This window comes from Leptopilina heterotoma, unplaced genomic scaffold, assembly GCF_015476425.1.
Source record: "Leptopilina heterotoma isolate Lh14 unplaced genomic scaffold, ASM1547642v1 Lhet_87, whole genome shotgun sequence".
NCBI lineage: Eukaryota > Metazoa > Arthropoda > Insecta > Hymenoptera > Figitidae > Leptopilina > Leptopilina heterotoma.
Window position 1 is genome coordinate 588,552 of NW_025111190.1, and position 14,436 is coordinate 602,987.

The 14,436-nt window shown below is 18.8% G+C and overlaps 1 protein-coding gene across 4 annotated transcripts in view; it reads left to right on the forward strand.

Annotated features, from left to right (window-relative positions):
• LOC122511567 (myosuppressin) overlaps positions 1-13,947 on the forward strand; it is a 72,875-nt gene extending 58,928 nt beyond the window's left edge. For 3 of the 4 annotated variants that reach the window (XM_043626911.1, XM_043626912.1, XM_043626910.1), the window contains exons 2-3: positions 6,489-6,692; positions 11,995-13,947. In XM_043626911.1, the coding sequence (XP_043482846.1) occupies positions 6,491-6,692; positions 11,995-12,089 (297 nt within the window). In that variant the 5' untranslated portion in view covers positions 6,489-6,490 and the 3' untranslated portion in view covers positions 12,090-13,947. Of the gene's footprint in view, positions 1-6,488; positions 6,693-11,924; positions 11,959-11,994 lie in introns of all 4 variants that reach the window. The other variant, XM_043626913.1, reaches the window with a different exon arrangement.
• The last annotated feature ends 489 nt before the right edge of the window (positions 13,948-14,436 follow it).

Consider the following 14,436-nt stretch of genomic DNA (forward strand, 5'->3'; position numbering starts at 1 on the left):
TAATAAATATTTATAATTATATTATTATAAATATTTTTTGTAAAATTAATTTTTCCCAAGAGATTGAAATTTATGTTTTGCTTATATATTCGGCATAATTTGATTTCAAGTAATTGATTTAATTTAACATATCATTAAAATCATATTCAGATCAGGATTTTTCTTTTACATGAGTAACAATATTTTTATATTTTATTTTATGTTTCTATTTTTATATATTGAAGTTTAAAATTAAATTCAATGAAATTTTCATTGTTTTTTGAATAAACAGAATATGTTTGCATCAATTAGGAATTTTTAATTAAAATTCTTTTTTAATTAATGGAAGGAAATTATAAATTTATCTCAAAAACAATTTACTATTATATATTTATACACCTCCATGTTTTGTTTTATTTTATTTAGTTATTTATATAATATATTTATATGGGTGGTTCTCCTGAAAGAGACTCGTCATTGTTTACAATAAACTAAAAATAAAATTTTTTAATTTTCTGAATCTTTTTTCAGAATTTTTACTCACACTGATACCTAGTAAAATTTTAATAAATTTTATTATTTTATTTAAACTAAAAAAATAATTTTTATTAATGCAAAATACGGTTAAATGTTATTTATTTTATAAGAACAACTGGATTTTATTTATTCTAATGTCTTGTTCCACGTAGAATAAAAAAATTAATTTTTAAAAATTTCATATCACTTTTTTTTTAATCAGTTCAAATTTTTAATAATACAGATTTAGAGAATAAATTTTGTCATTCTATATTTGCAAGAAAAATTAAAAAATTATTTTAACTTCTATAAATGTTTTTTAATTTTAAAGCATCAAATTTTTGTTAAATAAATGTAATTTTTGTAACTTTTATAATTTTGAATATGAAATAATTTAATGCGCAATTTATTCTTAATATTTAAATTTGTCCTTAATTTTATTAAATTAAAATTTAAAAAAAAATTAAATTCTTTCGAGAAATTTAATTAAAATTGTATTAAATAATTTAATAATAGATTTTTAATTAATTAATCGATTTCAATAACATTACGAAAATAATTGAATCCTTTTAATAAATTTCATTATAATTTTTCAAATATTTGAAATTTTTTGAAAATATTTTATTAAAATAGTTAAAAATAATTGATTTTTTTGGAAAAATTTTAATAAAATAATTCAATTACTACAAGAATTCTTTAAAAAAAAATTTAAATAATTAAATTGGTTAGAATAATTTTATTTAAATTTTTGAAAATAATAAACAATAAAAATAAGCTGAATTTAGTTAATAAGTGGATTTTTAAAATTTTGAATATTGAATTATGCAAGAATTGAATTTGACATTTGAAAATAAAAAAATTTTTTTAATTAAAACTAAATGACAAAATTGGACATTTTTTATTTAAAAAAAAATTTGACTATAAACTTTAGAAAAAAATTTGTAAAGATGAATGAATCTTCGTATTTTAAGAATTAATTTTTCAAGAAATATAAGCTCAAGAGAATGTCATAATAAAAAAATTAATGTAATTAATAAAACACAAGTTGGAGACACTTGAAGTTGCCGCACTCTCAGGAGAATCACATATTTATTAAATATTAATTTAAAAAATAGAAATAAAAAAAGCAACGTTTAATTAATTTTACTAGTCAAATTGATGACAAAACATAGTTGGTGTTAAAAAAAACATCAAGAACTAATTTTTAAATTATTTAACATTTTTTAATTAAGTTCCGCACTTATCCTATGTCTAAAAAGCTTTGAAAATTTAAAACAAAAGATTTTAACGAAGAAAATTTGTTAGAATCTCTCTCTCTCTCTTCCTCTCTCTTTATTTCTCTCTAAAGCTTCTAAAAAGCTCTTATGTACATAATCGTTTTTCTCTCGCAACGAAAAAAATTGCAGATCTTTTAATTAAACAATATGTATAGAACTTTTTTCTTCTTTTTTTTTAAAAGAAAAAAAATTTTTTTCAAGAAAATATTACAATAAGGAGTAATAAACTTATCGGATCTTTACCGGCGGCTTTGTAATAAAGAATGAAAAGATAAAGAAAAGTGAGTAAGTCTGACAGTAAACTTCTCTTATTATGTTCTTCGCGAGACTTAGTGTCGTTAGAGAAGAGAATGAACAAGTTTATAATAAAACCTTAGCGAGAATGTAAAGTCAAAGTGGAAAACTATAGTTTTGTGTCGTTCTTCCGGCTTAAAAAGAAAATACTCAACGCTTTCAAAATCCACTAATTAATAATACGGGAAAAATTAATTTTTTGTACAGAAAATATAAAATTGGTATTTTTAGATATTAATAGAAATATTAAAAAAAAAACAAGAAAAAATAACTAACGAGATGTGTAAATTTTCTACATAATTGAATTCTATTTTCTTTTTAATTAAATTAATAATTTTACTCATCAGAGAGCGGAAGGTTTTCTCGTTCGCAGCAATATTCTTCGAGATTAAAAAACTATATTAACACTGTATATAAAAATATCGTAAAAAAATAAATTTAATCAAATTATTCTCTTCTTGACGAGTAAATTTAATCGTATTTTTATCAATTCAAAATGTTTTTGAATTCTCATTAAATTGATTAATTTATTTTACTTTAATTTAATTTAATTAAATTAATAATAAATTAGTCGAAAGTGAACATAATTTTTATGCTAAATTAATTTTCCAACTTTTTTCCAACTGAAAAACCGAAATCATTTATTTATTCACAAAGTTTTATTAAAAAAAATTTTTCTGATTCAAAAATAATGCATTGATTATTATCTGTAGTAAATAAATATATTTGTTTGTGTCAAGTAATTTTTCATCTATTTTATTTTAATAGGAAATTTATTTTACGTCAAAAATAATTAATTGCTCGCCTATATAACTACATATTTTTTTGTAACGCAAAGAATATTCATTTGAGTTTAATTCAAAAATAATGGTTTGATGAAAGAATAATAGATTACCTGATTATTGTTACCAAATAACTTTTTATTTATATCAAGCAATTTTTATTCGAGTTTTATAAAAAAAAATTGTTTTAAGTATAGAAGATGTAATTAATTACTTTGTTTTTTACCTAATAAATAATTTTTTTTGTATATCAAGTAATATATATTCATTAAAATCTGATTAGTAAGAATTATTTGATTAAAAAGAAATTTATAATGAATAAAAATTATTTGTTAAAATTAAAATTTTTTTGATTAACATAAAAATTATTTGTTAAAATTTAAATTTTTTTGATTAACAAAAAAATTATTTGTTAAAATTTAAATTTTTTTGATTAACATAAAAATTATTTGTTAAAATTAAAATTTTTTTGATTAACATAAAAATTATTTATTTAAAATGAAAATTAGTGTTGTTTTAATTAGGAATAATTTGTTGAAAACGAAAATTATTTGTCTAATTAAGAATAATTTGTTGAAAACAAAAACTATTTGTTTAAATTTAAAGTTTTTTGTTTAAAATAATTATTGTTTCTTTTAATTAAAAATTATTTGTTAAAAATGAAAATTATCTGTTGGAAAATAAAATTTTTTGGTTGAAAATAAATATTTATTTAAATTAAGTAAGGAATAGTTTGTTAAAAACAAAACTTAATTTTCGAAAATGAAGATTCTTTGTTTAAATTAAGAATTGTTTATTAGAAATAAAAATTATTTGTTTAAATTAAGAATAATTTGTTGAAAACAAAAACTATTTGTTTAAATTAAGAATAATTTGTTGAAAATGAAGATTATTTGTTTAAATTAAGAATAATTTGTTAAAAACAAAAACTTTGTTTAAATTTAAAGTTTTTTGTTTAAAATAATTATTGTTTCTTTTAATAAAAAATTATTTGTTAAAAATGAAAATTATTTGTTGAAAAATAAAATTTTTTGTTGAAAATAAATATTTAATTAAATTAAGTAAAGAATAGTTTGTTGAAAACGAAAATTATTTGTCGAAAATGAAGATTGTTTGTTTAAATTAAGAATTTATTTGAAATAAAAATTATTTGTTTAAATTAAGAATAATTTGTTGAAAAAAAAAACTATTTGTTTAAATTAAGAATAATTTGTTGAAAACGAAAATTATTTGTTTAAAGTTTAAATAAAACTTATTTGTTGAAAATAAAAATTTTATTGTTTACATTAAGAATAATTTGATGAAAACGAATAGTAGGATTTGTTTAAATTAAAAATTACTTATATGAAAATGAAAATTATTAGTTTAAATTATGAATAATTTGCTGAAACAAAAACTATTTGTTTAAATTTAAAGTTTTTTATTTAAAATAATTATTGTTTCTTTTAATTAAAAATTATTTGTAAAAAATAAAAATTATTTGTTTAAATTAAGAATAATTTGTTAAAAACAAAAACTTTGTTTAAATTTAAAGTTTTTTGTTTAAAATAATTATTGTTTCTTTTAATAAAAAATTATTTGTTAAAAATGAAAATTATTTGTTTAAAAATTAAATTTTTTTGTTGAAAATAAATATTTAATTAAATTAAGTAAAGAATAGTTTGTCGAAAACGAAAATTATTTGTCGAAAATGAAGATTGTTTGTTTAAATTAAGAATTTATTTGAAATAAAAATTATTTGTTTAAATTAAGAATTTATTTGAAATAAAAATTATTTGTTTAAATTAAGAATAATTTGTTGAAAACAAAAACTATTTGTTTAAATTAAGAATAATTTGTTGAAAACGAAAATTATTTGTTTAAAGTTTAAATAAAACTTATTTGTTGAAAATAAAAAATTATGTATTTTTTTAATTTAAATGTTTTTGTTTAAAATAAAATTTTGTATTTAAATTAAAAATAATTTTGTTGAAAACGAAAATTTATTTCGTATTTTATTTCATATTATAAAATATGTTTATTTGTTTAAGTCTTTAAGTAAATGTCTTTTGTTTAAAATAAGAATTATTTGTTCAAAATAAAAATGAATTGTTTGAAATTAATATTCACTTGATAATAATCGCAAGCAAAAGATTATTATTTGGAAAGAAATAAATTTTTTTCACATTCGCCATAAATATATTTTCGAAGGGTAATATTTGTACTCTTTATGGAAAATTAATAGTTGCCAACACTTCACAGAGGGTGGTGTGTAGAATTTTTATTTGTATTAAATTTCTGTATCTATATGAAGAAGTTTATTTTTCATGTTTACACTTATATGTTATGCGAATGTTCATAATGTAAAAGAAAACAGGAGAAGAGAATTTTTCTTTGATGATTATCGATAAGAGCCTTTTGTGTTATTCCATTTTTGTTTAAAGTATGGGGACTTTTTAAACTCATTCAGAAGGGTGCACAGTATGTTTTTCTTATGTCTCTTCAATTTTTCTGTGAAAATAAATAGACTAATTAACAGACAAAAAAAGTGGAGGATATAAGAACCTTATAATATTAATTCATTAAGATGGTTTTACGTGACACCTTTTTTTCTCAAGTCATTTTTTTTACCACTGAAGTGTATTGTGGATAGTAAATCGTTTAGTCCAAAGGGACACATATTAACTCAACCTCTCTTCTCCAAGTTTTCTTAATATACATTTATTTCTTCATTTTTCAACTGTTTTTTTTTTTTTTTTTTATTAAACAACGAAATATTAAATTTTATTTCTTTTTGCTTGCAGAAGAAAAATAAACAAATATTTTTTTTATTCAAATTTTAATTTTCTAAATTGTATAAAAAATGTATACTGTATAAAATTGTATAAAAATGTATACCGTTGAAAATAAGTAAATAAATATTTTTAACAAATAAAGTTTTGTTTAATTAAAATTCTCTTTAGAAAATAAAATTTATTTGAATCAAATAGAATTTTTTAACCAATGCAATTAACTTGAAAAAATATTTTTTACATCACTGAGACAAACTTTATATCCAAAGGAAAACAAAGGAAAACTTTTAATTATTATTCTTAAATGAAAGCAAAAACTTTTTTGTTATTTGTGAATTTGTTATAACAAATAAAATTATTTTTTAACAAATAAAATGTCAAGAACAAGTGAAATTTATAGCGAACAAATTTTTTCTTAAACAAATAAAATTCTTGACAAATAAAATTTTTTTTAACAAATAAAAATATTTTCCTTTTATCAAAAAAAATTATTTCGCTCTGAGAAGCACATTTTCTCTTTGAATGGAAATGAGACAAAAATATTTTATTACTAATTCACAAAGGAACATTTATCTTTATGATTCTTAATATAAAAGAAAAAAAAATTTTTTAAACTGGAAAATGACAAAACAAATTCGAAAAAATGCAAATGTTTCATTTTTTTCATTAAATAAATTAATATAAAAATTTGTGTAGGTATAATTTAATAAATACTGGGTGTAATTGTAAATTTCAAAATTTTAAAAATCTCAATATTATTCCCATCGAAGTGACAGCTAGTAAATAATAAATGATAAAATAATTGCGTAAACATTTTTTCTGGAAAATAAAAAAAATTTTTTTTTGTACTTTTTTCCTTTTTGTTTCAGACATGAAATATAATAATGCAGTTCTACTCTTGGCTTCGGCAACAATTGTCATAGTTTTCTCAGGTGAAGTATTCGGCATGCCTCCGGCACAATGCAGTCCTGGATTTTTAGATGAAATTCCACCAAGGATTCGTAAAGTTTGCGCAGCTCTATCCACATTATATGAACTAGGAACTGCGATGGAAAACTACATCGAGGATAAAGGTAAATTTATGCATCAACTTCATACATTTCTTATAAACAAGTTTCAAATTTTTCAAATAAACTTCCCATTAATATACATATATATCTTCTTATAACATGCGTAGAGTATATTTTCATGTATGATTAAAGAGACTCGAAGATGCTTTTAGAAATATTGAAATTTACTTTGGAAAAATAATTATCTATTCATTATAATAATTTCTAATCCTTTATTTTTATTTCTTCTATATTCTTCATTATTTTCTTTTAGATATTTTAATTTTCTTTCTCTTTGGTTTACTTGGAATTATTTTAATGAAATATTAACATAACTAATTAGAATTGAATTTTCAATTTATATTATTTTAAAACTTTAAAGTATATAAAAAAAAACTTTAACAAATTTTGGTTCTAATTTCAAATTTGACATCAAATTTTCAAAATTGAAAATAATTAAACTTTCTTGTACGAGGAAAATTGAATTTCGCAAAAATTGTTATTTGATATATCTAAATTGAAAATAATCTTCATTACGAAAATTTTAATTATTCTGAAGAATTGAGGAGGTAAAAAAATTATTATATATTCAACTTTCTGAACAAAGAATATAAATAATATTTTATTTAGAGAATTTCCACTATTTTTAATTCGCTAATTTTCAAAAAAATCTCGAAAAAAATCAATTATTTAACAAAATTTTATGTAATTTATTTTTCTCAATAATTCAATTACTTTCACTAATAATAAAATTTTTCATGGAAATTAAATTTTTTTACAAAAATTTTTGCTTAAATTCTAAGCATTAATTGAATTATTTTTATAAATAATAAAACTTATCGAAGAATTTCAATTATTACTATTTTAAATTAATAATCGAAAAATTCAGTTATTTTCACAAATAAAGTTTTCCACAAGAATTCAATTATTTAAACTAATAAAATTTTTATAATATTTATTATATTTCGAAGAAATTAATTATTTAAAACAATGTTCATAAAACTCTTAAGAAGAATTCAATTACTTTCAAAAATAATAAAATTTTCCACAGAAATTCCATTCTTTTTAAACAATTTAATAAACTTTTCCGCAATAATTCAATTATTTTCAAAATTAATAAAATTCTTCTCTGTAATTCAATTATTTTTGAGAATTATAATAAAATTCCTAGCAACTATTCAATTATTTTCATAAATAATGTAATTCATAGCAGGATTTCAATTACTTTTAATACAATTTTACAGGAATTGCTCAAAAAAATGTAATTATTCTTCAAAACTTAATTTCAATTCCTCGAAAAAATCAATTATTTAAAAAAATGTTTTGTAAATATTTTTTGGAAAGATTGAATAATTATTTTTAAAAATTTAATAAAATTATTCTAAAGAAATTAATTGTTTTAAATAAAATTTTAATTTAATTTAATTTAATTTTTTTGAAATAATTCAAATAATTTATTCGATAAATAAGAAAATTACTCCCGAAAATTCAATTATTTTGAGGTATTTTAATCAAATTCTTTTCAAAATTCAATTATTTTCATAAATAACAATATTCATCACAATAATTCAATTATTTTTAAAAGTGATAAATTTCTTCTTGGAAATTCCATTATTTTAAAAAATTCTAATAAATCGTTCGAAAGAATTAAATTATTTTCATAAATAATAAAATTATTATTAGGAATTCAATTATTTTCAAAAAAATTAAATAAAATTTCCCACAGACATTCAATTATTGACAAATTTTTTAATAGAATTCTTTATAAAATTTAATTATCTTTAAAAACTTTTCGCAATTCAATGATTTTCAATATCTACTATTTTCATAAAATTTCCAAACAGAATTTAATTATTTAAAAATGGTTTGTAAAAATTTTCGTAAGAATTCAATTCTTTTCATGAATAATAAAAATTAGAATTTACATAAAATTATTTGAAAGAAATGAATTATTTAAAAAATTTTATAAAATTCTTCGCAAAAATTAAATTATTTTTTACAAATATATTTTAAATTCTTTCATGAATAATAAAATTCGTAGCAGGAATTTAATTTACTAGCAGGATAAGAAAAAAGTAAATATCTGCAAAAATCAATAAATTATCGAAAACTTTAGCAGCTAAATTAATGTTTTAATCAATTTTTGTTAGTAAATTCTACGAGAATTAAATTACATAGATACTTAATACAAAAACAAATAATTTAATGAATAATTGAATGTTTCATAAAATTGAATTCTTATAAAGAATTTTATCAACAAATTTTTAATTAATTGAATTCTTTTGAGGAATTCAATTAAAATTGTACTGAAAATAATTTAAATTCTGTTATGAGTTTTATTCTTTATGAAAATAATTGAATTATTCTGAAGAATTTTATATAAAAAAATTGTAAACAATAGTTTTTTTTCGAAAAAATTTATACAAATTCAATTTTCAATAATTTAATTCCTGTGAAATTTTTATTATTTTAGAAAATAATTCAATGTTCGTGTAGAATTTTATCAAAATTTTTGTTTAATAATTGAATTTTTTTGGAAAATTTTATTAAAATAGCTTGTAGATATTGAAAATCATTGAATTAAGAAAAATTTTTGAAAATAATTAAAATTTTGTCATGAATTTTATTAAAATTTTTCAAAAAATAATTGAACTTCGGCGAAGAATTTTGCTATTTATAAATATAATTGAAATCTTGACTAGAATTTTTTTTTAAACTTTTGAAAATAATTGAAATTTTTCGAAGAAAAAAAATTTTTTTAAAAATTGTATCAAAAATAATTGAACTTGTAAAAGAAATGAAGAAAATTATTGTTAAATAATTAGATTATATTTTGACATACTGCGGGTACTGTTAATAAATAAATAGACAAACAATATAAATTACAGGGTAACAAATATAATTATTAATAATTTATAGTATATATATATATAATAATTCTAAAACTAATAAATTATAATTATAAATTAAAAATTATTAATTGAGAATTATCATAAGCCAATTGATTTTCAAAACATTAGAAAAATTCGAATTTCAAATTTCAAAAATTATTTGAAATGAAAAATTTTCGAAATGTTTCAAAGTTTAATAAAATAATTAGGTAAAGAAAATAAGTTTTTCTCTCAATACCGTCTTTTGAGAATTTAAAATTACTTTTTCCTCCGATTGAAATTCAATCACATTGAAAATTTATTGAATAGGTTATTGTAACTGCCAGGTATGAGTTTACAGAAGAAATTGGTTACTTGCGTACTCTACGTACTTTGACGATTGAATGACAAGAAAATGCCTATATATATTAGAGAGAAAGAGAGAAGAAAAAAATATCAAAAAAAAATGTAATTAACTTTTTCGATGCGTCTAATTTCGAATCTTATTGACGGAAGAGAGCTGAGGAATTTATTTTCGACAATTTTCTTTTTTTTCTCTTATTATTTGGACCTTGAAATTTATTATACGAAGAAAAGTAAAAGAGAAATCTTTCATATAACTTTTTTTATTACAGTCAAAAGTTCCGCGTGTCCTGGCTTACTTATTGTATACGGAAATTTTGCTTGTAACAATAAAAGTAAACTGAAACTGTCGTTAATTTTTTTCTTTTTCTTTTGAAGACAATTTGTTTATAAATATTCAAAAAAGAGGAATTTTAAATTTTAATTAAGTAATTATATTTATAATTATAATGTTCTTATTAATTATATTTTAACTATATTTCAATTATATTAATTTAATTTAAATTAATTTACCTATTTATTTCTACTCTTTATTTTATTCATTTCTTCTTGCGCATTTTACTGAAAAGAGAGTTTTTTACTTCAATTTTAGAACAGTTTTTTTTTGATAAAATATTTCAAAAAAACTGCAATTCTGTATTTTTTTTCAACAATTTGTTTATAAATCTAATCATTTATAAAAATTGATATTTTATTTATTTTATTGTTCATTTTTATGTTTATTATTAAATTATTACTATATTTATTTCATTTTTATATATACATTTCATTGGAAGAAATTTTTCACCTAAATTTTGGAACATACATTTTTTTAGTGAATTATTTCAAAAAAAGTTACAAATTTGTTTTTGTGAAAATAATTTATTTATAATTATTCCCAAAAATAGGTATTTTACTCAATTTCTTATTTAATATTAAATTATTATAAAATAATTGTATTTTATTTATTTTCTTTTGCAACACTTTATTAAAAAAAATGTCTTATACATTTTAATTAAAATTTTGAAATCGCAACTTTTAAAGAATTTATTATTTAAAAAATGTCCCATCTTGAGAAATAATTTAGGTAAAATTCTAAAAATATACAAAATTTTTTTTAATTCTGAAATTATGGAGTTAAAATAAAATTAAAGAGAATAAAATATTTTTTTAAAATAGTTTTCCATAATTTTTTGAGAATAAAAAACTTTTTTTTGTCTGAAACAAAAATCAGATTAGAAAAAAGAGACGTGAAACAATTTTCTTAATACGCATCATTTGTTGGAGAAAAAAAAATATAACTGTTAATTAGATAATCGTTTAATTAATGCAAGAAATAAAAAGTCAAAAGAAAATGGGCACTTTGAGTATTTTTTTAAAATAACAAAACAAAATTATGCAAATTTATCTGAGAAAATCTTCAAGTTTTCTCTCCTTTATTTTTACTGAAAGCAATAAAAAATATAATTTTATTTCGAGTTTCGTTAATTATTTTTTTCCTCAATTTTTCAACGTTCAAATGAACCCAAATTTTTTTCGTGCTCTAATGTTTTTTTAAAAATTACTAGACTAAAAAATGATGATTATTGTAATTAAATATTTATTTTATTAAAAACTGTTTTTTTCAATATATAAAAAATAATATTTTGTAAGTAAAATAAAAAATTAAAAGAATAAAAAATAATCAAAAAAACTAAGATATGATTAAAAAAGTAAAATTAATAAAAATCTAAAATAAATAAAAAATAAAATTAAAAAATAAAACTAAAAATAATGAATATAGATATTGTTTTTCATTTGAACGTTCGAAATTTTAGGGGCAATTATTAAAAAGACGAATAATTGGAAAATATTAAAATATTCCATTTGACATTATTTCTATTAAGTTTTTTGATAAAGGATTAAAAATTATAAAATTTAAGAAATTTGAAATAAAAATTATAAATGAAAAAAAAAATAAACGAAATTGCATGAAAAAAAAATATATGAAACAAAATACGAATTGAAATAATAGAGAAATTTTTTTCTTTTTGTAAAATTTCAGCAAAATCACAATATCTACAGGATTATCAATCACGGTAAGTCGTACAACTATTTTTGATTAATTTTTTCAGTTTCAGTTCTTCACGAGACTGTTCCTTTGCCCGACAGTGGTGTTAAACGTCAGGACGTTGATCACGTATTTCTACGTTTTGGCAAACGACGTTAGACAACTTTGGCATCATTCTAAAATTCTGTGGATGATTCCTGTGCGAGACGAGGGAAAAAAAATAAATCTTTGACGCAGGAACCATCATTTAAAGTCCAGTTTATAATGCAATAAGCTCTTTTATCCATCATTTCATCATAACAAAGAAAACCAAAAAAAAAATAAAATAAATAAATAAAATACAAAAATCACATTCAATTTTATCACCAAAAAAAAAGTCTCTTTAGTGCATAATAATCTTTTTAATTTTTCCTGTTTTTCATCTTTCGTTCGGTCACTCTTTGTTATTTTTCAACAAAGAGGCAAAAAAAATTTTTTTTTTTCGAGAACCGACGAATGGTCTCCATCCATAATTTATTATTATTAATACAATAAAAAAAATATATATATATATACAAACACAAGTATTTAGATGAGAAAAAAAAGAGAATAAATTTAAAAAAAAGAAATTCGAGTCTGATTGTAGATTCACTGATTATTGAGATGAACTGAGATATATAGAAGGAGCAATTTCCTTAGCGTGCGATATTGATAATGACGCGGCGCCTATGAGATTCACCCACTCGAAGCCGCCAATAAAAGTCTGATTAGAGTAAATTCAGGATTTGGCATCCTCGACAATTTTTTGCAAATCTTAATTAAGTGTTCACAATTTTCTTGACCCTTGAATCAATTTTTAATAATATATATTTTTGTCCAAATCCTTTATCTTCATTTTCTTCACAAAAAAAAAAAATTTTAATTTTATTTTCTAATATGTTTAATTTTTTTCATTTTACTATTTTTCCAGTGCACTTTTAATCATCTCTGTGTAATATTTAGAAGTTTCTCTTCAAACAAATTTTTCTTTTACATTTAAAAAAATTGTTTAATTAATTTATTTATTTATTTACATATAAATCAAGTAAACACAACATTTAATTAACTAAACTAAAATTCGAAAATGTCTATTTATACAATTAGAATAAAAATAATGAATTAAATTAAAATTCGAAATTGTTACGTCTAATTAAAAAGTCAAAATGGGAAAAAAAATTAATTACATTAAAAATTCAAAAATGCTGCGCCTAATGATAAAATCGAATTCAAAAAAAAAATAATTACATTAAAATTGAAAAATGTTGCGTCTGATGATAAAATTAAAATAAGATCGGAATAAAAAAAATTAATTTGATTAAAATTGAAAAATGTTACGCCTAATGATGAAATGAAAATAAAAATTCTGTTTCAATTGATCGATGTTTTATTAAATTTACCAAAAGAGACAAAATTTATTTTTAACAGAGAAAATTAAAAACAAAAAATATTCAGAATGAAAGAAGAATTCGCCAAATAAAAAAGTGACGGAAACAATTTTCGAATTAAAAACCATTTAATTAATTTTAATTTTTGTTTATTTATTTCTTTATTTAAATCAAAAAAGAAATTTACTCTGTGATTTTTATGGAAAATAATTAATTTTTGCGAAAATACTTTTTGCGTTTTAATTTAGCTTATTATGTTAAATAATAAGAAAAAATGTAACTTATGAACAAGGTAAATTATTGATTATGACCTTAGGATATATAAACTTGAGACATTCAATTATTATCATAAAGATTAATGAAGATAAAGGAGAAATAGAATAATATTTATAATATAGCTTCCTTGATATTTGAGTTTTACATGAAATTAATTATATGGTTCAATCAAAATACTAAGAAGTCGGATATTTATTAATTGAGAATGCTAAAAATCCCCTTAACCAAGTTTATGTACCGAGAAAAAAAATTTTGTTCATTTAAATAATTTTTTTTTTTAATTTTGGCTATTATAATATTAATGTTTATTGGCAACGAAAAAATATTTACTAGTAGCAAAACAAAAGGTTTACTTGTAAAAAAAATATTTACTTGTAACAGAGAAGTATTTATTTGCATAAAAAATATTTACAAATTGTAACAAAAAAATATTTATTTGTATAAAAAAATTTTTAGGTACTTGTATCAAAAAAATATTTACTTGTGTCAAAATAAATATTTACTTGTATCAAAATAAATATTAACTTGTATCAAAATCAATATTTACTTGTGTCAAAAAATTTAATTTGTATCAAAAAAATAATTAAAACAACATATTTGTTTTAAATAGAAAAATTAAAATTGATTTAAATCTACAATTTATTTTTTCATTCCAAGAAATATTTTTTGATTTAAGTAAATGATTGATAAAAGTCAAGTAATCGATTAACTGAAACAAATGCATTTTATAAAAAAAAATGTTTTTCGAACAAATACATTTCTTCAATCAAATAAAAGCAACTATTTTTATTCTCAACACTAAAAATGATTAAAAAGAAGTACAATTA